The sequence below is a fragment of the Euprymna scolopes genome, chromosome 16 (genome assembly GCF_053919585.1).
Source record: "Euprymna scolopes isolate OS-2025 chromosome 16, ASM5391958v1, whole genome shotgun sequence".
In the NCBI taxonomy this organism is placed as follows: Eukaryota; Metazoa; Mollusca; class Cephalopoda; order Sepiida; family Sepiolidae; genus Euprymna; species Euprymna scolopes.
The window spans coordinates 53,053,401-53,080,212 of NC_136497.1; the positions used below are offsets into that span (position 1 = coordinate 53,053,401).

A 26,812-nucleotide genomic window follows, 5' to 3' on the forward strand; every position below is an offset into this window, starting at 1 on the left:
GTAATCGTGAATTTTCCAGTCCGCTTATGCAATTCTGCAGTATGTTGAACTTAGTATTCCTAGGAATTTAAACTGCATTTTTATTTTATTATATGCATTTTTTTTCTAAAAAAACTTAAGAACTTCTTTATACTGAATGTGTATTTGCGCGCGTAATTAAATTTATTTCTGAGATGAAAATATTTTTCAAAATTCTAATTTAACTAAGAATACATACGCTGTGATAACCTTAGTATATAAAGAAGTAAGAAATGTGGAAAATAAGGCTTTGTTATATTGAAATCGAAGACTTACGTTTATAAAGAAATTAAAAATCGAAATTTAAAATAAGAGGTTTACGACCAACAGTAAATGTGTTTGTTTTATTTAATGGGAGGGGGGTAGGTAAAAACAACTAATAAAACCGGGTTGATTCATAATAAATTGTCTCTTAAGAACATCTTCTTTCAACTAAAATTTATTAGATGAGTAATGTTCAACTTAACAGTAAAATTATACATTCAATCAAATACAATTGCCGCAAAAGATTCGGAGATTAAACAAATTCACGTGGTTCTTGACGTCAGATTTCTCGCAAAAAGATTTCTGTCATGCAAAGTTGTTATTGTGGAGACGAGTGTCATTCTAAGTTTTACTGAAAATAAAACAAGTCGTTTGTTTTCTGTTCAAGATTTTTAAATAGTCTCAAATTTCTGAAACGAGTTTGTAAACCGCTACCATTTCACCTTTTTTTCTTTTTAAAATTTTCTTATCATTTTCATCTAGCTGGGGATGGGGCATTCTACCGGATGCCAGACATTCACCCGCTATCTCATACATTCCAACCTAGAGATCCTTTTGATGATTCTAACTGTCTCTTTATTTGCAATTGTGTGTATCTCTCTTGCACTTGGTTCACTGGCTATCTTTACCAGGCGGTTTTTGAAATTCTTTCTCATGAGTCCGGTTGCTCCTATAATAACTGGAATGATCTTGACTGCCTTACGATCTGTATTTGAATGTAGGATTTCGACCACCACCTGAATTATGAAGCGAAGACAAATTTAGGGCATGATTACTGTTGACGATGCTGGGAATGAAAACACTCATTTCTTTAGTCAAGGAATGTTTTCGTGCAAATCATGGTCAAATAAATTTATGAGTAATCGTAAAAAATCATAATTTGTTGCATAACGAGTTATCTTCTCTTGTCGATCGAAGGTTAAATACATATATCTTCGCTTCGGAAGTTAAAAACAACGAATTATATAAAGGAAGATCGTAATCTGATGTGTGTATGTTCGGCTAAAGTCAGAAACTACACAAGATATACTTAAAAATCTTATATCAGCTGATTCAGTTTGATCCCGAAAAGTTAAAGTTAAAAAATAAAATATTATTTAATTATTGGAATACTTTTGAGATGAGTAATTTGTATATTCTATTTATTTATTTATTTATTTATTTATTTATTTTCGGACTATTATCTTCATCTTTCACAGCTGTTGTTTCACGACGTTTCTTTATTTGCAATTGTGTGTATCTCTCTTGCACTTGGTTCACTGGCTATCTTTACCAGGCGGTTTTTGAAATTCTTTCTCATGAGTCCGGTTGCTCCTATAATAACTGGAATGATCTTGACTGCCTTACGATCTGTATTTGAATGTAGGATTTCGACCACCACCTGAATTATGAAGCGAAGACAAATTTAGGGCATGATTACTGTTGACGATGCTGGGAATGAAAACACTCATTTCTTTAGTCAAGGAATGTTTTCGTGCAAATCATGGTCAAATAAATTTATGAGTAATCGTAAAAAATCATAATTTGTTGCATAACGAGTTATCTTCTCTTGTCGATTAATAATCGAAATCGATGAAAGTTAAATACATATATCTGCGCTTCGGAAGTTAAAAACAACGAATTATATAAAGGAAGATCGTAATCTGATGTGTGTATGTTCGGCTAAAGTCAGAAACTACACAAGATATACTTGAAAATCTTATATCAGCTGATTCAGTTTGACCCCGAAAAGTTAAAGTTAAAAAATAAAATATTATTTAATTATTGGAATACTTTTGAGATGAGTAATTTGTATATTCTATTTATTTATTTATTTTCGGACTATTATCTTCATCTTTCACAGCTGTTGTTTCACGACGTTTCGGCCAACTATTCCTCTGGCCTTCGTCAGGTTGTTAACCGCGACGGGATAGGAATTCTGAAGATACAGTTAAAAGATTCAGCCTTCCTATCCCGTCGCGGTTAACAGCCTGCCGAAGACCAGAGGAGTAGTTGACTTGAAACGTCGTGAAACAACAACTATAAAGATGAGGCTACTAGTCTGCAAATAAATAAATAAGAAGAAAACACTTTAATATTTATTTCATTGACGTCATCAAAGAGTAAATTAATGCATAAAGGTAAAAAAAAAATACTTTTGTTTTCATTCTTACTAAAAAAAATTAAACGATACTGAAACTAGGATCAAAGGATAGTTTTTTGTTCTCTTTCTATTTTATTTATGTGTGTGTATGTGTGTGTGTGTGTGCGTGCGTGCGTGTGTGTGTTCTATTGAACCAGTTTCCAGAGAGAATAAAATAGAATGGGGAACTACAAGGAAGACGTACAGAGAGAGAAAGAGAGAATTGGAGAGAGACAGTAGAGGGGAATATAGATAGGAGACAGTCGAAGAGATAGGTTGAGAGAGAAGGGGAGGTAATAGAAACCTGTGACACATACTGCTTCTTGAATCTTCCATTGTGTGCTATCCATGCTCCCGGCAACGCCGAGTAACCTCGTTCGTCTTAAATAAAATGCAAATTAAAACAAATATTTGTTTTTTACTAAAACTTGGAATAATACCTTCTACACAATAACAAGTTCCCATTTCCTTGCCTCTCCGTGAGTGCAGAGTTAAACACGGGCTCGGTTTTTAATGTAGAGGAAATCTAGCTCCCCTAAAAGGGGACATTCTAGATTGGAATAAAAGTATAAATTGTCTCGGTCTAAAATGATATCCCATTCGCTGGCAGAGAACAGAACGAATACTATATCTTGACCCGAGCCCGAAGATCGAGAACAATTCTGCATGACATAAAATTTGAATTTTATTTGTTTTTTTTTTGTTTTTTTTTTTGTGTGTGTTTTTTTTTGGGGGGGGGGGCTTGTTTTTGTTTTGGGGTTTTTTTTTGGGGGGGGGTTGTTTAGGCTTTTTGTTTTTTTCAGCGGCAATTGCCAATTCAGGAAGCATCCGAATTCGTTCTGTTTACGCATTTCCGTTGAAAGTTCTTAGACAACAATGAACTCAAATGAACCCGTTGAAATTAGCTAGTTTGAAAGGTTGTGTCCATGAACATGCATTCGAATAGTTTTATGCATTAGGGTAGAATGGGATGGGTGGCAGTAAGGTGATTCCGGTTGCTGATTCGATTCACTGCAGTTTCCACGCCGATCGCATCATTAAATCAAAATAAGCATCCGAGTCTATAGAGGCGCTCACGCCGCTGTAGTAATTCAAGAACTCTTCTTTTGTAACCTAAAAATAAACAAACAAAACAAAGCCTTAGTGAAATTCAATGAGTTTTCTTCGTTTGTAATAGTTGGTGTACCCGTCCTAGAACGGGTTCATACTACTGGGTGTCTCAAAAAAATGTAAAATGTACTCACACTTCAAATGACGCTAAAAACATTTATTTATGAAAATCGAATAAAATGGAATAGCTTCGAATACAGAAGCCAAATGTAATTGAAGAATCATGTTGACAAATGTTCAAATTGATGACCGTTATTGTCCAGACAATTCTGAGGACAGTTAAAGTGTGAGTACATTTTAAGGACACTCTGTACAACCAGAACAGAGGATAACAAATCTATTTCAATGCTCTCTCTCTCTCTCTCTCTCTCTCTCTCTCTCTCTCTATATATATATATATATATATATATATATATATATATATATATATATATATATATATATAACTTGAGTGAAAAAACTTACACGCAATGCCTGTATGTTGTATATAACGGCGCTGCAGACTGGATTTCCAGTGTTTCCATGAGACGGAAGGTATCGATGGACGATCGAACTAATGTGCAATGTTATTGAAATATAAAATATGTCAATAGTACAAATAATGTTAGAAGATAATCATTTGAAACAATAGCAGATTTAGAATTTTGGAATTTGCGATGGGTCAAATATTTTAAAGCCAGTTAAAATATTTATAATAAGCAAAGGGCTTTGGGATTTAGTTTAAAGCCAGTTAGAATATTTACATAAAACAAATGTTAGCAATAACAAAAGGGGTGACCTTTTGATGTAAGGGGTACATAAACAGAAACGAGGTTATGATATATTCACGTAAACGGTCGGTCAACACTTTTGCGTCCATTATTTTGATCTAATGATGCGATCGGCGTGGCATTTTAGAAAGATGTAGAAACAAAGAGAGATGTTTGCAAACTTTGGGACGAGAAACATCAAAAAAATAAAGACGTATAAAGTATAAACCAAGTTTCATGATGTTTAATTTGAATAGAAATATCTTCGTTACAGAACCAGAACTCAGAGGAAACAGTACAAGAAAGGTATGTCTACTTTTCTCTAGTGTGCGACGCAAACGATGATGTTTAAAGAACTGTCTCTAAAATATTTATTTATTATTTGTCTCGTTACGTAAACTGTCCAGTTGACGAGAGTTTGTTATTGAACAGCCATTTGTGAACTGTGTATGTGTATACAGCCGCACACATACACGCACCCACTCATTGAACATTATATGTTTGTATTTTGGTTGGAACTCGTTATTATATATATGCAAGATTTACTGCAACACGTTTTTGATATACATGTTATTTATATGAACACCGTATATACACACAAAGACGACGGCGGTATATTGTATATGCATTGTAAACACCGTATACATATACTAGACGATACTGTCGTAACTTGCAGACGTGCTGCATATGCATTTAAAGAGACCAGTGGCGTCTCGAATAGATGCACGCTATATACACACACCAGTATATAATATGTATATACTAATATGTAAAAAAAATAGATTTTCGTAAAAACAAAGGATCCAAATGATTCAAACGATAAATTGACTCAATTGCAAAGAAAGAAAGAAAGAAAGAAAGAAAGAAAGAAAGAAAGAAAGAAAGAAAGAATGGCATGTCTTCAGATGCATCCGCAAGTAAAAATCATTTTTGTGTACTGAAAATCAAACTTCGTTTCTGCAAGCCGACGGCCGACCCATAAAATAAGCATTTCAACGCTCTTTCCCCCACCACCACACACAGTAAAATAATCGACCCAGCACTCAATCACTGAATGCCCGACGACGCTTCTGTCTCTCGCAGAGGAGATAATGAAACTACTAACATCCCCCCATTACTTTGACACTACACATACTCACACATTGACAAATGTAAGTATATTCATAAACAAGAAAATAGGCAGCATATACCTACGCTGTTCACTGCATATAAACACATGCTACAAACATGTCATCTTATTTAAATATGAATGTAGGGGTGGGCGACGTTCCTTTTCCCGGATTACTTCATATAACCTTGATCTTTACATTATACTATGGAATGTTTAGTGTGTGGACATCATGTTCCATTTTTAATAATTACATATTATATGAACATAAGTATAGTATTCAGTATATTTCAATCTTTAATCTTAGGAATATAATAGAATTGTAATCCGATAGAGGAACCTCAGCTCACTATAGAATATGTTCAGTATCCGTATAGTACTTGTCAATGTGATTAAAGTGGCCAACGATACATCAAGTTTTTTTTTTTGGGGGGGGGGTCGAAAGACAACTTTTACTTTTACAGCTTTGTATTCGTGATTTTATTGAACAATGGGTAAGCTAAAAATATAACAATAATAATGACAGCAAGCAGCTCAAACTTCGTAAATCCAAAAAGCAAATTATCTTCAATAACCAGGGTCGCAAATCCACGTTCCAATAGCGCACTCTTGCCTTCTAAATAAAGAAAAAGGTACCGTCTAGAATTCCCCTATAATAAAAAAAAATATGATATATGTACGATGTATGATGTATTTACCGGTGATTAAACGAAAATATTATATCCCAAAGATCACGGAAATTTATCAAGTCTTATTTTTATAACGAAAATCATTTTTAAGAGATTCATGGGAATTCGTAGATATTACAACATAAATCTTGCAAATTTGAATTATTGAGTTATCGCCTTTTGTTTTGTTTTTTGTTGTTTTTTGTTTTTTTTTAGGTTATTTTCAAAATGGCACGCAGGGCAGCCGCTCTTCGGTTACTCCTAAAATTTGATCTGCTTATTAAATAAATAAAACTACTCGATCAATTTACGTGATGTTTGGGATATGATATTTTCGTTTCGTTACGGCTACGTACATCATACAGATTTTTCCTTGATTTTGTTTTTAATATAGGTAGAATTCTGGATAAGAACCAAAAAAACGCAACCTTTGTTATTCATGACGAGATTTCCCATTGCTTATTACAGCTAACTGATGGGTAGGGGTACTAAAAAAATAACATATCAACTGATATTTAAGTATCTTGAACATATTTTCTTTATTGACATCATTTATCGGCGACAATTTATTTCTCCTTCCGCCATGAGGTAAGCGGCATCTTCTTTCTTTTTATTTTCAAACTACAGCATTGTGTTTATTCTGAACTAGCATTTCAGCCCGGGTGTTTGGAGGTGTATGTTGAGGAAAGAAAAGTCAAATTTTGTAACTTTGACCCCTACTATGACCTCTTAACATTTATTGTTTTGGGCTCAAATCAAGTTATAAAATTACAAGAGGCGTGCAATAAGTAATGCCCCTGACTCACTTCCCGTAGCAGTAGAGCAACGAAGCTTGGCACAGTTATTAGTCTTTCTCTACATATGAACCACCCAGAGTTATGCATTTCTCCCATCATTTGATGTAGCTCTGGAGATCGTTTTTGTAGAACACCCCAGGTTGGTCCTCCAACCACGACGTGACTTCAGAAATCAAGGCTGCATCATCTGGGAAACGCTTTCCTTTCAAAAACAACTTCATTGCTGGGAAGAGGTGAAAGTCACAGTGTGCAAAGTCATGAGAGTAGGGAGGATGGAGGAAGATTTCATAACCACACTCTCGTGCTTCTGATCTGGCGACAATGCGAGTTGTGTACCGGAGCGTTGTCCTGCAGGAGGAGGGTACTTTTGCTGATCTTGCCCCGTCTCTTGATTTTGATAGTTTCCCTTAATTTCCTCAAAAGTGAAGCATAATAGGCTTCTGTAATTGTGGTACCCTTTGCCAGGAAATCTGTCATCACTACTCCGTCCTGGTCCCAGAAGACTGTAAGCATGACCTTGCCAGCGGAGGGTTGCACCCTTGCCTTCTTTGGAAGTGATGAGTCCAAGTGCTTCGACTGCATTGACTGGGCTTCGGTCTCTGGATCATAGTGATGGACCCAGGTTTCATCCTGTGTAATCAGTCTTTTGAAAAACTTTAACTCATCTTCTTGGCACATCTCCAAATTCATCCTCGAGCACTCGACGCGTTCTTGCTTCTGGAATGGTGTGAGCAATCTGTGAATCCATCTGGCAGACACCTTATGCATAATAGTCATGAATGATAGTTTGCACAGACCCTGTACTAATCTTGACATCTTGGGCTATTTGGCGAATAGTAATGGCAGCCTCAACTTGACGGACAGATGCCTCATCAATGGTAGAAGGGGGGCGACCATGTGTGGGAGCTATTTCCACAGACTTCCGGCCATGTTTGAATTCACGATGCCAGCGTTTTACAAGGTCATATGATGGGGCATTATCACCATAAGTTTTTTTCATTTCATCAAAAGTCTTCTGTGACGTGCATCCTTTCAAATAGAAAAACCGGATCGCTGCTCGACATTCAACAAGCTCCATTTCACACCTGACTCAGTTCAAACACCTGTAAAACAGAAACCACGAGTTCAGAGCTGTAATTTGCCACATAACCCGTAGAGATATAAATCATTGCACATGCAAAATTTCAGCTAGATCAGACAACTGGAAGTGGGTCAGGGGCATTACTTATTGCATGCCCCTCGTAGATCCATTTCCAAGGAACCTATATCTAAAATTTCAAGTGTTTGGACCCAAAATTGGCGGAGGAGTTTGGTAGAGTTCTCAAAGGTTAAATCGTTAAACTTCGACCCCTTAACAGCCAAATTGCTGGCCGAAAACCGATCGTAAAGATTTTCCTAAATCTCAGTACCCTGTATATCAAATTTCGAGTCTGTAGATTTAAAATTGACAGAGTTATTGCGTAGGGTAATCTACAGAGACATACACCAAACACAGACACACAGACACACAGACACACAGACACAGACACACACACACACACACACACACACACACACACACACACGTTCACTTTTATAGATATATAGATAATATATGTATAGGGATCCATGATCTTTTCCCTGCTTAGGTTTCTTGCTGTCTTAACCCGGCCTTTATTCAGACTATAAAATGCAATTCAATTTTCATGGGGGGGGGTGAATCTTATGTTTAAAAAAAATATATACTATATAATTCCTGAAATATCCACGTACCACTCCATCTTTTTGGTCTGAATCAAAAGAATCCAGAAATACTCGCAAACACTGATCTTCGGTAAATTCACCATTTAGAAATTTCGGATGATGCTTTACGTTGTAGACTCCTTTCAAGTCTTCTGTTGTTATGATGCCGTCGTGGGTTTTGTCGAGTTTGTTGAAGGCTTGCATGATAAGTTTCTTTCGACATTCGGGCATGGGTGGCTGGTATGGACATAAACAAACCATGAAGAAAAAGAAAAACGAGAATTATTAGATAAATACGAGAAGGCAATAACATTTAGAAAAAGAAGCCATTTTGGGAATGTAATGACTGTAATGTTGTAATAATAGGTTATTTTACCTCACATCTCTGTACTTAGTAAAGGTTATTTTACCTCACATCTCTGTACTTAGTAAAGGATATTTTACCTCACATCTCTGTACTTAGTAAAGGTTATTTTACCTCACATCTCTGTACTTAGTAAAGGTTATTTTACCTCACATCTCTGTACTTAGTAAAGGTTATTTTACCTCACATCTCTGTACTTAGTAAAGGTTATTTTACCTCACATCTCTGTACTTAGTAAAGGTTATTTTACCTCACATCTCTGTACTTAGTAAAAATGAATAATTACGGTCAAGTACAATTACGCAGTTATTTTTAGTTAAAAGCATATAAAAAACATAAATGTAGCATTATACAAAATATTAATGACGTATGGATAGTTATCTTCCTTTTAAAATAGAATATAGATATCTGTGTTATCCTATCACTTTCGTGATCGTGCTACGATAAAAAAACACAAGACGAGTACTTGTTACAATCACTTAAGCTTGGTGTGTGTGTGTGTGTGTGTGTGTGTGTGTGTGTGTGTGTGTGTGTGTGTGTGTGTGTGTGTGTGTGTGTGTGTGTGTGACGTAGCGTAGAAAAAGGAACTCCAAACATTGTCCGTTGCTAGCTGCCTGGTCGCGACAGTCCCCAGTGATTTTCTTCTCGACCCGATCTACTCTAGTCCAGCTTCGACTCCAATCTCTCGGATCTCTCTCGGGACACCTTCCAGTCGCCAACTGTCCCAAGCTGGACACTGTCCTCAACTGTCGCAAACCCAAGACTGTCCGTAAATTGTTTCTAAATGTCGTAAAATTTCACAAAACCTATTGCCACTCCTCAAAGTGCCCATAAAATAACTCTAAATATATTTACATTTAATGCCCGGGTTTTTTTCCGCTCCACCATAATGAATAATCTTATTAAGTTTCATGTGTGTACTCTGGTGAACAACTTTATCTGTATTGTTCTGCTGATAAACTTAAACAAGTTTATCAGCAGAACAATACAGGTATAAACAAAACATGAATCAAAAAGAAAAACGAGAATCATAAAATAAATACGAGAAGGCAATAACATTTAGAAAAAGAAGCCATTTTGTTTTTTGTTGGGTTTTTTTCCTCTTTTTTTTTACTTCCTTATACTTGGGATGGGGGTGTCGATAGTATCACATTTGGACAACCAGCTCAGATATTATTCATTCTGCAGAATCTCGGGTACGAGATAGCAGGCGCCGATTAATTTCCTTTACTCTATAAACTTTATAGGATCAACTTATAACTTAGCGATGCCATGGTACTGCTAAGTTGTATCCGAGGATTCCTTTTCACTTTATAATTTGAGGATTCCTTTTCACTACAAGATGTTTTTAATCTAAAAATGTTTTTTTAAACAGCCATTTCTTGCTATTGCGATATAGAAATCAGATCCTGAAGTTAAAGTTAATAATTTACACATTTTTAACCACAAATTAAAAAATTTCATTTCAAATCAAAAAAGCTTAATATTTAATTTTATAAAAATTGACTAACTAAAAAAAAAGGGTGAACTAAACTTTGACAAAAATTAAAATTCGTTTACATAGTTGAAATATCTACTCAGAGTTGATCACCTTGGAGTTTTGCTGTTAATTACCATAAATGCAGGAACACGGATGTGATCCTTGGCTTTGGTAGAAAACATTTTGGAGTGTCTTTGTGCATAGCCACACCGACATTTATATGATTTTGGGGTATAAAGTTATCGATTTACCTACATAAATAAAATTAATATATATATATATATATATATATATATATATATATATATATATATATATATATATATATACAGTGATGATCATATTTATTGGCACGGTAAAATAAAAGTTAAATTTTGTCTAATAAATTCTAAAAAAGGGATTAAATTAAAGAAAATAACAAAGTATATTATGTATTTTTAACTGGCCTTTCCGATGCAGCAATCGGATTTTAGAAAAAATAAATAACAAAGGAACAACAAACATAATTGCAAAAAACCCTTGTTCAACATTATTGGCACGATTTATTTAATAATCAATTGTATAGCCTTTGGCCTTGATTACCTTCCTCAGTTGCTTTTCATAGTTTACAACCAAGTTGTTGCACTCTTCAGTAGTAATTTTAGCCCACTCTTCCTGACAATAATCCTCCAATTGAATAAGATTCTTAGGCTTCCTTTGCATTACCCTCAATTTTAATGTTCTCCATGAATTTTCAATTGGATTAAGGTCTGGGCTTTGTGATGGCCACTCCAAAACATTAATATGATTGTCCTCAAGCCATTTCTTAGTCAGTTTAGCCGAATGCTTTGGGTCATTATCTTGCATGAACCACCAACGACGACCAAGTGAGAGCTCTTTAGCAGAGTCTTTCAGGTTTTCATCCAATATTTTAACATAATCTTCCTTTTTTATGCTACCTGTGACCTTAACAAGTCGCCCTTGTCCAGAGGCAGCAAAGGATCCCCAAAACATCAAACTGCCTCCACCGTGCTTCACGGTGGGTATGGTGTTCTTAGGCAGGAAAGCTTCGCCAGATTTTCTGTAAATATAAGACACTTTATTATGGCCAAATAACTCTATTTTCGTTTCGTCAGTCCATAGAACACGTTTCCAGAATGCAACATCTTTATCAATATGACGTTTTGCAAAGGCTAGCCTTGCTTTCAGGTGCATAGGCTTCAATAAGGGAGTCTTTCTCGGACGACATGCTTTTAAACCAGCTCTCTTCAAAACTCTACCAACTGTATGTCGAGATACATTCACTCCAGAGGTGCTCTGTTCATCAACAATCTCCCCAACAGAGATCCTTGGGTTTTGTTTTACTTGTCGAACAATTTTCCGTTCATCTCTTGGGGAAAGAATCCTTTTTCTCCCTCTACGCTCTAAACTCATAACGTGGCCTTGCGATTTGAACTTGTTTATTATGGCTCTAACAGTGGATTTGGGAAGGTTTAGCTTCTTTGAAATCTTATCATAGCCCTCCCCATTGGTATGGCATGCTACAACAAGCTTCCTGACGTCTTCGCTGTGTTCCTTAGTTTTAACCATGGCGATTGAAAATTATAATTTAGTCACTTATAATAGTTTAAATAAATCGCTATCTAAAAATTATCTGAAAAAAATTATTCACTGAATTAGCGTTAAACAAGCATAATATGGCTATAAAAAAGTTCAGAAAGCACGTAAACCGGAAATTGATTGATATTATACTGATACTAAAAGAAAAACAAAGCCGTGCCAATAATTTTGAACAAGGGTTTTTTGCAATTATGTTTGTTGTTCCTTTGTTATTTATTTTTTCTAAAATCCGATTGCTGCATCGGAAAGGCCAGTTAAAAATACATAATATACTTTGTTATTTTCTTTAATTTAATCCCTTTTTTAGAATTTATTAGACAAAATTTAACTTTTATTTTACCGTGCCAATAAATATGATCATCACTGTATATATATATCAACTGTCTGGTTTGTTCCAATCGATAAACTAGAAATTTACACCCTCGTTTTCCATGAAATTTTATAAGAGTGACTGCTTATCATCTAACTGTGTTTTGAAATGTTAAAAAGTAAAAAATATTACCACATTTAAAAAAAAAACTATTATTCGACATCGTTTATTTTCGGTCGACCATTTTGAAATGACGAAAAATAACGATTCTGACTACACATGTGTATAAAAAAACTTTTTTTTAACAACCGTTAAAAGAGTAACACAGAAATTGTTAAATTTAAGAAATAAAGCATAAGTAAAAAAAAAATTATTTGTACTTATGCATTTAATGAACTAGATGTAACTCAGCTTGCAACTCGAATTTCTCCGGAACATGACATCCACAGAGGAAAGAAAGAAAGAAACAATTCGATCGGTGGATGCGTGTTCCTCCCGGGCATAACAACATAACGAAAAAAATCCTACGGGGATCGGCAATATATATATATATATATATATATATATATATATATCCCCAAAACCTCGAAAGCCGTTCTTAACATGGGGAGGTGGGGTGTATTCCTAAAGCTGTTTTTAACATGAGGAGGTTGAGGTGTTTATAATACGCAAGGGCAAGTCGTAAAAATTAACGAAGTTGCTATTATTTATTGCAAAAAATGCTAAAACTTTATTTTTGTGATAAAAAAAACATGTTATTTTCTACAAACATTTATTAAGAAATACAAATGACCTGTAGGTTTTTTTGATTTTTTTTATTTAAAATTTTACTTTACTTTTTCCTTCACATAGCGTTGTTATTATTTCATCGGTAACGCTCTACTTTATTCGGCTGTTGACGTCATGCGCCGGTGAAAGCCGAACGCTGAGAAAATAATTACACAACACTTAAAGTTTAATTCATTCTATCAGTCTTTGGAAAATAAATATTTGAAATAAAGTGGCGCTTATGTACTACGTTACCGTGCTATTTTTAAAAATTAGTATTTGCACGTTAAATTCAGGTTTTAAAATATATTTTTGTTTATTAAATTGTTAGGTGAAAGTTCAGATAACCCAGTCGGTTTCTAATTTGTGGAAAATCTAGCTCCCGGAAAAGTAACAAAAATAAAAATTGCCCCAGTCTCGAAGGATTTCTCCTCTACTGATCGAGGAAAAAAACGGCGAAGTGTACTTCACCCTCTGTTTCTCTCCCCCTCTCTTCCTCTCTTAATAACTCTCTCCATCCATCTCTCTCTCTCAATCTATCTCTCTATATCACCATCTCCATATCTCTTTGAGCTCTTTTCTCTCTCTAATTCCCTCTATCTCTCTCCTCTTCTCCCCTTTCCCCTGTCTCGCTCCCTCTCTGTTTCTCTCTCTCTCTCTCTCTCTCTCTCTCTCTCTATCTATCTATCTATCTATCTATCTATCTCTCTCTATATCTCCTTCTCTTTCTGTATTTTCCTCTCACTTTCTCTTTTCTATCTATATATCTTCCTGTCTATGTCCATCTCTAACCCCTTATCCTATTGTAGTCTCCTCAATTAATTACTTATTCTACTTTGAAACTACTATTAAACATTAAATTTTTCAAAAATCTCATGTTCAACATCTCCAAAACATCCAGTATAGGGAAAAATATTGCAGAAATGCTAACTTATTGTTTGGGATGAATGCACAATGGTATGCAAATAATCACTAGAGGCTCTTGGTCAATCTTTGCAAGATTTGCATAGCAATAGCAGACCATTTGGAAATGCAGTAATATTGCTTGCAGGAGATTTCAGACAAATGCTATCTGTAATTCTTCAATCAACACCGGCAGATAAAATAAATGCTTCCCTAAAGTACTCTACTTTTTGGTGCCATGTGAAGACATTAAACTTAACTCAAAATATGCATATCCAGTTGCAGACTGCTCGATCTGCACAGAAATGTTACATCACTTGTGGGAAATTGGGCACGGAAAAGTGCTAGCTGATCCGAGTTAAGGGCGACATTCTTTGACTTTTAACTTCTGTAATTTTACTACATCAAAAGAAGAGGTTAAAAAGGGTTTTCCAGATATTCAAATTAATTATGCGACTTCCACTTGACTGAGTAAACGAGCTATTCTTGCAGCTCAATACAAAGACGTCCATGAACTTAACGCTATTATTCAACGTAAAATTCCAAGTGAGGTAATCACATACACATTCATCGACACTGTTGTAGAAGCAGATAATGTGGTTAATTATCCAACAGCTAGATTTGCCAAGGATGCCTCCGCATATACTGCAACTGAAAATTTGTGTACTAATTATCATGTTGTGAAATATAAACCAATCCAAGCTTTGCAATTGCACATGGCTTGCAGTAAAAAAAATTAACAAACAATATCATAGAAACAACAATCTTAACAGGATCTTTCACATGTGGAGATATCTTCATTCCGCGCATTCCTTTGATTACACCGAATACACTATTACACTTTAGGAAACTGCATTTTCCAATTTTATTGTCGTTTGCAATAACCATCAACAAAGCTCAGGGAACAATCTTTACAATTGTGTGGCTTACAGCTACACACTGACTGTTTTTTCACATGGACAATTTATGTTGTGTTCAAGAGTCACCAAACCAGAAAATCTCTACATCAGCTAAGAAAATGGAAAAACAAAAACTGTGTACCCATACGAAATGTGAAATTAAACCTATAAGAAACATGCATTTTCTCATTTTGTGTGTGTGTGTGTACTAGCAAAAGTACCCATCGTTGACTGGGTTCAAAAACAGCCTACAGAAAATGGACTCTGATTTATGAAAGTATGATAGGTTATGAAAAGGATGGGTTGTAAAGAGATAGCTTCGAATTTGGGGGGGGGGTATCAAAACCAAAGCAAAATATGATGAAAGTAAAAATATAATAGATAAACCCCATAATTTATTATACCATACCTGTTCACACTGAAACACTTATCACAATATTCTGTGGATCTATATTAAAAAACCTTGTTAAACTTTGTGACATATTTACATTCTATGGAGGTCAGGCGCGAACGAACACCCCATAATTTTATTATACCATATTTCTTCAAACTGAAACATAATTATCAAAGTATACTTACGCAGATAGATATGAAAAATCTTTATTAAAGTTTGTGCCTATTTCCATTCTATGGAAAACAGGCGCGAACGCAGACCCCACAATTTTATTATACCATCCCTATTTAAATTAAAACATACTTATCAAAGTATTATTATGTACATCTACATCAAAAACACTTGTAAACGTTTTTTTTTTAATTTTTTATTTCCATATTTTGTGGACCAGGCGCGTACGTAGACCCCACAATTTCAATAAATCATCATTATGCCAGATCAAACATACCCATTCCTGTGCCTCGATACATCTTCTATTATTATATGTGATTAGTTTTCTATAATAGTCAACCATATAGGAGCCTATTCGTGACCAGACACACACACAGACGTTCAGCTTTATATTATAGATATATAGGCATGCACAATAAAATGAAATAATAGAAGGGTAATCAGATAATCAGCGGTTACCTAAAACGCAACAAAAGTTATATGAATGAATGAAAAACGAGAAATTCGAAAGTTTATGAGAAAAAAAAATTATATAAGAAATAATAATAACAGTTACTTTCGTGTTAAAAAAATGTTCATAGCTCAACACGTGTTTGTGTAAGGAAGTTGAGTGAATGGTAATTATAAATCAAAATGTTCATTGTGTGAACATGTGCGCATTTGATTATTTTAGCAGCGTAGTATTTTTTACGTGTGTGCGTTACCTTTATTTTTGTAGGGCGTGTGTAGATGTGTGCGAGTGATGAAAGGCTGGATGCGTGAGTTATTGATCCTGTTTCCGCATCTGGGAAGTTACCGCTCAGAACACAGAGTACAAAAACGACTTCGAAATCACCACAATACATTACTCACAGAAAAGACGTTGCTACTCTTTCTCTTTTCAATTGATATTTTCATGGTAGGTGCTCGACTGAGCTCCAATGTCTGGTTTCCCTTATCAAATAATCATAGCAAAAAAAAAAAAAGAAAAAGAAAAACTCGTTCAGCTAAAACCACTGCAAATAATTTTCATTTCTTTCTCGGTGTACATAAAGCTAAACGAAACCTCAAAGAACACAGATTTTTCCAAGAACTTCCCATCTCTGAAATACAATATAATGGATGTCTACAAAATGGTAGTTTTAAAGTTCAATCTTAACAAATTTGTTGTGGTGCCCACCTTACGAATAATAATGAACCTTTCTTCTTACTATAAAGACAGGGATAATATAGCTCTCAGCGCTTATGCACAAGTTATGCACACTCGGTAGTCGGACTGACGTATAACCACTCTCTTTTTTTTTTGTTTGTTTGGTGTATTTGCTTTTCTTTTCAGTGTATTTTGTTTTGTTTTCACTAAATATCGAGTTGTATCTTTCTTCTAAACCCTTATCGATCCACAACAAAATTCTTGTCGAGCTGTCCTCTACGATAATCCAATTTTGACCAGTTAACCCGTCGTCTGCGATCCCCTCGGGATGTTTCCTCGTCGTCCACTTGATAAACTCATTAACCGTTATCCTCGAGTATGAGTTTTGATCAGCGGTGACTCATTATAGTATATATAAAATGCTTATCTACCTTGTAGCTTTGGTGGGGATGTGGGAGGTACGGAGAAATAAAGGACTTACCCGAAGCGATTCTAGAAACTCGTCAAAATCAACAAATCCGTTCTTGTCCTTGTCAAACCTGGCGAATAACTCCAGCATTTGTTCCTGTTTTAAAGTGAGGCCGTAGTCTTGGATTCCCTTTTTGAATTCGGGAAGATCGATTCTTTTGTTGAAATCGTCATCGATGATCTTGAACATTCTGAAAAGATAAAACAACGATAACACTCGCTTTCCGTTTTAACGGTGCCACATATGTGTGCGTTTTTGGTGTATAGAAAATCCAGCTCTCCAAAAGGAGTTGCTCTGGATTTGGGACACAAAAAAAATTAAAATCCCTGGGTCTAGAAGTTTTTTTGTTTTTTTTTTTTGAATTGACAAGAAGATGATATGTAGTAGCCAAAACATATACTCCACTTTGTTCTTGACAATCTTTTCTCTATTTTATTATTGTATAATTGAAGATTTTTTTGTTTTTAAATTATTTTCCAAGTTAAGTTTATTTATTAATTCAAGACTTGTGAATAACTATAAAAAATAGAGACTAAATGATATAATAAACGAAATATTATTAAACTAGCAGGACCTGTGGAAATCCCATAGAATGAGAAATATATTTAATCAACAAATATTTTTCGGGATAACGGAAAAAATAGTTTTGGGACAGAAAAATAAACAAAATTACGGAATAAGTATCAGTTTATTAACATTTCTATGAAAATTGAGTATATTGTATTTTAAATATAGAGCTGCCCTAAGTGAGATAAATAAATACTCAGAAATAGTTCAATACAAATAATGAAATCACATTGTAAGAGACACTCTCTCATTTACTCTTTCAGTCTATCTCCTCTTGGCAGATAATGTTTTTTCTTTTTTGCCTTGTTTCTTTCAAATGTTCCCCTATTCTACATAACGTTTCACTGACTTCTTTCTTTGGTGAAGAAGCGCTACACGTTTAGATTACTACGAGTTCCTTTCTCACACCATTACAACAATTATCATATGTTGTTATTATTATAATGATATTCGAAAACGAGGCTACATCAAACAAAGGTCACGCTTCTATTCTTGTCTGGGGTGCAATGTTGGCCTTTTAGAAGCCAGATTTTGCGAATTTGGCCTTTTTTTTAAGGATTTGTTGCTTTCAAAAATTTTATGTGGCCTTTTTCAAGGCGTAACGTACGGAATAATTAAGAAAGTAGCAAGTAGAATATTATATAGATGATATAGAAATATATAAACATAATATGTAAATTATTTTAATCTTTTAAATATTTACACAAAGTAAAGATATAGAGCCACGAATCAAATATATTTACTGCTTCTGTGCTGTTCGCTGCCAGATTACGAGAAGAAAGGTGATAATCTGTTCAAACGCAGTATTTACTTTATGTGGCTATTGATGGGTGAACAAAGAAACGTTTGCAAACTTTAATTTCACCATTATTACATTAATATCAATGAAGAAATTTGCCGTACTCTTCCGGTCAACGGAATAGAGTAAAATCTCGCTTTCTTTTAAGATATATATAAACTCAATAAGTTCTTTGCCTGCCATAGAAATGGTGCCACTAATCAATCATACATGTAGTAAAGTACTAACCTTCGAATGGCTTAATCGGAATTTTAGTTTACAAATTACAGTTATTTAAGAGAAACTACTGTTGCAGATTTTCAACACAATGGAAAATTTCGTGGGTTGATAAAACAATAAATGGTAAAAATACTGTTCGAGCAAAGCAATGGTTTGATATTATTTTAGACTCTATTTCATCTGAAATCGCACTTAAGAGGTTGTATGATGAGTTTAAAGTGATCGTACAGACACAAATTATGCTGAACACTCAGATCTCCCGAATTCGGCAGTTGTCCCAGAACAAATTCGGTTTGGCCAATCGTAAATTGAAGTTGTGTGAGATAGCAGAGAAGTTGAAGATATCAGAAAACTGTGTGCTCAAAGTGGGTGTCGCGTTTGATCACATCACAGTCGATTAAAAACAGTAACGTCGCTTGCAACTGTTTCAACACAACAAAATTGGAATTTTTGCATAAACATGTGATAATGTGTGAACCGCGGAGCAACCACCACTTCACTCCGGAGTCGATTCAGCAACCAGCTAAATGGGCATTGGCAGGTGAAACCGTCCAATCTGACGTATATATATAATATTCACAAGTAAGGTTTTGGCCTCTTTTTCTTTTTGTTTATCAATTACATTGTGAAATGAAAAACTGTCAATAGCGGATATCATACAGCATTATTGGTGCATTTCAAGGAAGAAATCACTATCAAAATTAGCCACAAATGAAGAGAAAAGGTTGGTCTTTCAATAATACAATGCACCGTGTCACGAGTCAGTCGCATCTATGCCAAAATTACATGAACGGCGCATCAGATTGCTTCAGCACCCACCATATTCTCCAGATCTGACCACTGCAACTACTGGCTGGTTGTAGATCACAAAAGAATGCCTCAGGTAAAGAGATCATAAACTGAAACGTATTTATGCGACCTAAAACAAATCGTTTTTCAAACAAGGCATTGAATTGTTAGAGAAACGTTGGAATCAGACTGTTGATGAATAAAGTCGGATTTTGCCTAAAATTTATTGTTTTATGAGTCATATATCAGACACTTATTGAGTGATGTGTTTATATTATATATTATTATATTTATGTTACTGTTACTAACTTTATGTTCATATGTATATATTAAAAAGTGTGAATATGTATGGTAATGCCTTTCTATATAATAGGCTTTCTTAACTACCATAGACAAAAGTTGGGAGAGACAGTAGATGCCAATTTTTTTAACTTTGACCCCAATTTTGACCCCTTTACATTTATTGTTTTGGGGCTCAAATTAAATTTAAATGCTTGACCCATGTCCAAGTAACCTACATCTAAAATTTCAAGTGTTTAGACCCACAGTTGGCAGAGGAGTTTGGTATAGTCTACAAAGGTCAACTCTGTAAATGTTGACCTCTTGCCAGCCAAATTTTCGCCCCAAAACTGATTAAAAAGTTTGCTGCATGTCTGACTACCTTTCATGTAAAATTTAAAATGTTTAGACCCAAAATTGGCTTAATAGTTTGCTAGAGATCGCAAAGGTCAAATCTTTTGAACTTTCGCCCCTTGGAAGCCAAATTTTCAGCAAACAAACGATTAAAAAGCTTGCCCTATGCCTTAATACACTTTATGTAAAATTTCAAATGTTTAGACCAAAAATTGGCTGAGTAATTTGGTAGAGACCGCAGGGGTCAGTTTTTTTTAACTTCGACCCTAATTATGACCCTTTAATATTTATTGTTTTGGGTTCAAACCAAATTATAACGTTAGATCTAACCTATATCTAATATTTAAAGTGTTTAGACCCAAAATTGGCGAATGAGTTTGATAGAGTTCTTAAAGGTCAAATGGTTAAACTTTGACCCCTTAACAGCCAAATTCCTGGCCTAAAACTGATTTAAAAGATTTTCCCAAATCTCAATACCCTTTAGGTCAAATCTTGAGTCTGTAGACCGAAAATTGACAGAGTTATTTGGTAGAGAAGTGTGCACAGACAGACACACTTACACACACACACATACACACACACACACACGCACACACATTTTCAGTTTTATATCATCGATGCTTCCATTCAGTCTCCAAAGACAAAGGATACCCCTGTATGGGCAGCTGCGTGTGAAATTGTGAGGCAAGGGTGGTGCAATCACCAACCACACCTCTGCTGAATCGGCACTGTTTGAATCCAGTGGCAAGGAGAAGTCCAGGATGACTGGAAACAATGCTGAGATAAGCGGAGAGCACATACAGCACCTAGAAGTCCCAAATAGTAACCCATTTAGTACTGACCAGGTTCAACGTTGCTTAACTTTGGTGATCCAGCAGAACCGGTGTGTCAACGTGATTAGATAGATAGATAGATAGATAGATAGGTAGATAGATAGATAGATGCGTGTGATTGATTTTATGTATATATAGATACATTTATTTATATATGTTTGCATTTATATACGTGTGTGTGTGTGTGTGTGTGTGTGTGTGTGTGTGTGTGTGTGTGTGTGTGTGTGTGTGTGTGTGTGTGTACATAATGAGGCTTCCTTTCTAGGATAATCGCCCTTGACATATCGAAGGCCTTTGATAGGGTATGGCATAGCGGTCTAGTCCACAAAATTTCCAGCTATGGTATAGCTGGAAATTTTTTTTTTTTCAATTATTAAATCATTTCTCTCTGATAGGTTCATAAGAGTAGTGATCGATGGGCAGAAATCAGAAGCTCACGGTATTAATGCTGAAGTTCCTCAGGAGTCTATCCTAGGCCGAACTCTCTTCTTGATCTACATCAATGATCTCCAAAATCACATCCTAAAATCATTCGTAGACATTTATGCTGACAACACTTCAAAGGCCGTAAACGATCAAGTTCTCTGTGATTCTCTCTCCTCTGATTTTGATCACGTGGTACAATAGGAAAAGAGGTGGCTGGTTAATATTAATGCATCTAAAACCAACCTTCTATCTTTCCATCATCAACGCCCTGATCTGGCATCAATTGAAATGACTCTCGTCTTGGAAAGGCTCCATGTTTTGACAAGCTTCTAGGTCTGATCTGAGATGGACCTCGTACATCAAATCTGTTGCCAAGGCTGCTGGAAAAAATGGTGGGATCGTTATACCGTTTCAGTAGATATTTCACTGCTGATGCATTTCTCTACCTGTATAAGCGCCAAGTATGTCCAAGAATGGAGTACTGTTGCCACATCTGGGTACGAGCTCCTAGAAGCAACTTATCCTGCCTTGACAGAGTTCAAAATAGACTTCGTAGTCTAGTGGAGGATGCCCTTTTTCTCTTCCCTGCAACCTCTTTCTCACAGAAGAAACGTTGCGAGCCTGTCTTTGCTTTACCTTTATTTTCATGGCAATTGCTCGTCTGAGCCCCAATCTATGGTCTTTTCAGGCCTGACTTTCACGAAAAACACTCGTCTAATTGAAACCACTATCAATAATTTCCGCTACTCTTTATGTGAGCCTAAACTTAAATGTAAATTCCATAAACAAAGCTTCTTCCTTAGAACTGCACGCCTGTGGAACTTTATTCCGTTTTCTTGCTTTCCAACTGACTACAATAGGGTTGTCTTCAAGTCCAACGTGAACAAGTTCTTGATGGACCGTCCCCTTAAGTAATCCAATTTACCCAATTCCTATTACTAATCATTACTACGATATTTTTCCATTGACTACTGTACATTATTTAACCTTTATTCTCTAGTGGCCTCCGGGCCTTGATAAGTGGTGATTCCTTTGTAAAAAAAACTTGTATATCTACTATTATATAACAGGAATTTTGTGTGTGTGTCTGTATATGTGTGTGAGTTCGTATGAGTTCGAAAACGGCTCGGCTGATTTTTAAGAAATTTCACACAACGGTACTTTATGTGTCTGACAGTGTTCTTAGATAGGTTTTGTGTTGCAATGGTTCCGATACGTATCGATAATCGAAGTAATCCGATGAAAGAAGGAACGGGCGATTTTGACCAAAGTAAATACCTTATACAGCCTAACATCACAAGTGCATTTGAAAAATTTTATTATCACACAAGCCGAAAGGCCCGACATATAAAGTAGATTCTTTGGCTCGTTTGAAATGAACGTTTCTGTTTAAAGTTCAATTTAACCATGATACTTTACTTTTTCATTCTAAACTTAAATTCAAACTATAATCATCACACGAGCAGTAAGGCCAGGCATATAAAATCAGCACTATGTTTTCTATAAGACAGGGGCGAATTCGAAATGCATATTTTAAAGCACAATTGAAGCATGATACTTAATTTTACGTTTCAAGCTGTAATTCAAGTCATTATATATAAAAAATAATTTTATAAAATCAACAGTAGATTCTCTCTACAGTGCAATGTAAACTACAATGTATTGTGGACTAAGTCACTGCGACGAGGCATGTGAAGCTTCCTCCCGGGGCACCACGACGTGTCCCCAACTAAAGCATTCAATAAATCGATTTGATTGAAAGTTGGCGATTTCACCGATTTCAATGACAATTAAAATATTGGAGTGTGAAATATTCATTGATCATCATTCAATCTCGGGCAACGTTGGGTCTTCCTTTTTTATATTTCAAGCGGGGCCTCCGCTCTTGGTCACAAAAAAGTATCGATACTTTTTTGTGACCAAAAGCGGAGGTCCGCTTTAAATATAAAAAAATAACAATAAAAATATTAAATAAAAAAAGTAACATCGTTTTTCATGCTTCAAAAAATCCTCATAACTTTAAATCACGATATATATATATATATATATATATATATATATATATATATATATATATATATATATATAGAGAGAGAGAGAGAGAGAGAGAGAGAGAGAGAGAGAGGGAGAGAGAGAGAGATAGGGGGAGGAGAGAGGAGAGAGAGATTAAATAAGACTGAAAAGAAAAATGTTTGATATAGAAAGTACGAAACAACATAAATTTAATTAACATAATTTCTTTTAATTAGTTGAAAAGATTTATCATCTTTAAATAATGTTCCTCATTGTGTGTGAGTTCAAGACGTGTGGATGTACATTCAGCTATGTCGTTTCTAGTATTGTGACATAGATGTGTTTTGAGATGCCATTTGAAAGCTAACTATTGTTTTATTCAGTATTCCGTTAAGTTGACGCCTTGGTTTCAACTGAGAAACTATCAGTTCAACAGCTTGTTGCTTTTTATCTCAAAATAAACTAACATTTACATTGGATGAATAAACTAGCATTTACATTGGATGAATAAACTAGCATTTACATTGGATGAATAAACTAACATTTACATTAGATGAATAAACTAACATTTACATTGTATGAACTCAAAATCAAATTAGTTTCATTTGATGCGGATTAAAGTTGTAAAGCATGATTTCATTCAAGTAATTAGTTCGTGATGAGTAATTATTCGTGCGATGAAATCGTCTAATTTCCAATGAAAACAATGGCAGTTAATTAGCCTTTAAAGACGACATTTTATGCCGCCAATTGTGTTTAAGGTAGCTGGAAGAATTCGCTTCGTTAAAAATGGTTGCGATAAAAGAGTATATATATACGAGGGGCGTGCAATAAGTAATGCCCCTGACTCACTTCCCATAGCAGTAGAGCAACGAAACTTGGCACAGTTATTAGTCTTTCTCTACATAGGAACCACCCAGAGTTATGCATTTCTCCCATCGTTTGATGCAGCTCTGTAGACTGTTTTTGTAAAACACCCCAGGTTGGTCCTCCAAACACGAAATCAATCATCTGGGAAACGCTTTCCTTTCAAAAACAACTTCATGGCTGGGAAAAGGTGAAAGTCAGAGTGTGCAAGGTCATGAGAGTAGTAAGGATGGGTGAGGATTTCATAATCACACGCCCATGCTTCTGATCTGGCGACATGTGAACCGGAGCGTTGTCCTGCAGGAGGAGAGTACTTTTGCTGATTTTGCCCCACCTTTTGATTTTGATAGTTTCTCTTAATTTCCTCAAAAATGAAGCATAATAGGCTCCTGTAATTGTGATATCCTTTGCCAGAAAATCTGTCATCACTACTCCGTCCTAGTCCCAGAAGACTGTGAGCATGACCTTGCCAGCAGAGAGCTGCACCCTTGCCTTCTTTGGAGGTGGTGAGTCCAAGTGCTTCGACTGCATTGACTGGGCTTCGGTCTCTGGATCATAGTGATGGACCCAGGTTTCATCCTTTGTAATCAGTCTTTTGAAAAACTTTGACTCATCTTCTTGGCACATCTCCAAATTCATTCTCGAGCACTACCGCGTTCTCGCTTCTGGAATGGTGTGAGCAACCTGGGAATCCATCTGGCCGACACCTTATGCATGTGCAAATAGCCATGAATGATAGTTTCCACAGACCCTGTACTAATCTTGACATTGGGCTATTTGGCGCATAATAATGCGCCGATCTTCCAAAATGGCAGCCTCAACTTGAGGGACAGATGCCTCATCAATGGCAGAAGGGGGAGGGCGACCATGTCTGGAAGCTGTTTCTACAGACTTCCGGCCATGTTTGAATTCACGATGCCAGTGTTTTACAAGGTCATATGATGGGGCATTATCACCATAAGTTTCTTCTACCATAATTCTTCGAAATTCCGAATGCCAACATTCGGAATTTCGAAGAATTATGGTAAAAATACAAGAGTATTGTAGAGTGAGAGAAATGTAAATAGGCTAAGAATACTCGAAGCATTGTACATTAAAACAAAGAAGCCTCAAATAAATAATATTGATTATGAGTGCAGCCGGAACGTCTTCAGATGTTTGGGATGAATGTTTGGAAATGTATATATGTGTTTGTATATATAAATGTGTTTAATATATGTAAAAAAAAAAGTCCGCCCACCTTACTTGTAACAAATTACCACGTGACTAGGAAAAATGTATATATAAATAAATTAAAAAACAATCTCTATATTTATTTCTACAATATGCCTGAGGATGATAGAAGTACTTCTGTCAAAAGTGCTCGCGATTATGGATCCAACATATACAATTTCGAGAAGAACACAAAAAGGACTATTCGGAGATTGGAGAAGATAAAAAGGAAAATTGTAAAACAGAATAATTCCGTGCTATTCAATAATATTTGTCTAAATATATATACATATATATATATATACATATATACACATATACATATATATACATATATATACATATATATACATATATATATACATATATATACATATATACATATATATACATATATATATACATATATATGCATATATATATACATATATATACATATATATGCATATATATATACATATATATATACATATATATATACATATATATATATATATAGAGAGAGAGATATAGAGACAGAGAGACAGAGACAGAGAGAGATAGAAGTATGTTAAATAGGTTATGCGTCCGATGATCAATGTTTCAACATTTTATAGAAATTTTATATAGACTAGATATAATTTTCTGGTTAATACAAATTAAAAGCTTCAAAGTTCGAAAGATTATATAAAAAATATATTCAAACGCAAAAAAAAAAAAAGATATTCAAATTAATGTATTTATATGTAGAAAATATCAAAATCCAATAAAGCTGGTTGATAATTGGTAATCCGTAAATCCATTGCTGGTATATAGATCTTAGGGTATGAATATCCAGATCGTATAGATCTATAGATTTTTTTGTGGAGGGGGGAAAAATTAGGTTGAAAGTCCTGCTAGGAAAAACTTGGAGCATAGATATTATAGCTTGCAGAGAATTACTTGATTTTTAGAAGACTCAAGTAGATGTTTTAATTTAAAGTTTAGAGGTGAAAAGTTTGGTTTAGCGTTTATATCGCGAGGTGTATAAATGTTGTAAATCATAATTTCAAAAGCTTTAACTTCCTTATATATATATATATATATATATATATATATATATATATATATATATATATATAAGCTCCAATCTATGGTTACTCCTCGCCAAACTGTCACGAAAAACACTCATCTAGCTGAAACTACTATCAATCACTGTACGCTCATTAAACCTTATCCTCCAGTGGCCTCCGGTCCTTGATAATTTGTGACTATTTTGTAACGTATATATATATACATATATATATATATATATATATATATATATATATATATATATATATATAATTGTGAAATTTTCACGTTATTCCGGTGGCAGGATGAATCGGGAGTCAAACAGGACATATTAATATGCATTCTTGCATAAGATTCGTACATCTCTTTCATATTTTC

General features: G+C 35.0%; 1 protein-coding gene across 1 annotated transcript in view; it reads right to left on the reverse strand.

Annotated features, from left to right (window-relative positions):
• Positions 1-3,177: 3,177 nt before the first annotated feature.
• The window catches only part of LOC145295959 (calcyphosin-like protein), a 35,858-nt gene continuing 12,223 nt past the window's right edge, over positions 3,178-26,812 (reverse strand). The window contains exons 2-4 of the mRNA XM_080141866.1: positions 17,057-17,234; positions 8,589-8,795; positions 3,178-3,517 (exon numbers count right to left, since the gene is read on the reverse strand). Coding sequence (XP_079997992.1) covers positions 3,413-3,517; positions 8,589-8,795; positions 17,057-17,234 — 490 coding nt within the window. The 3' untranslated portion in view covers positions 3,178-3,412. The remainder of the gene's footprint in view (positions 3,518-8,588; positions 8,796-17,056; positions 17,235-26,812) is intronic.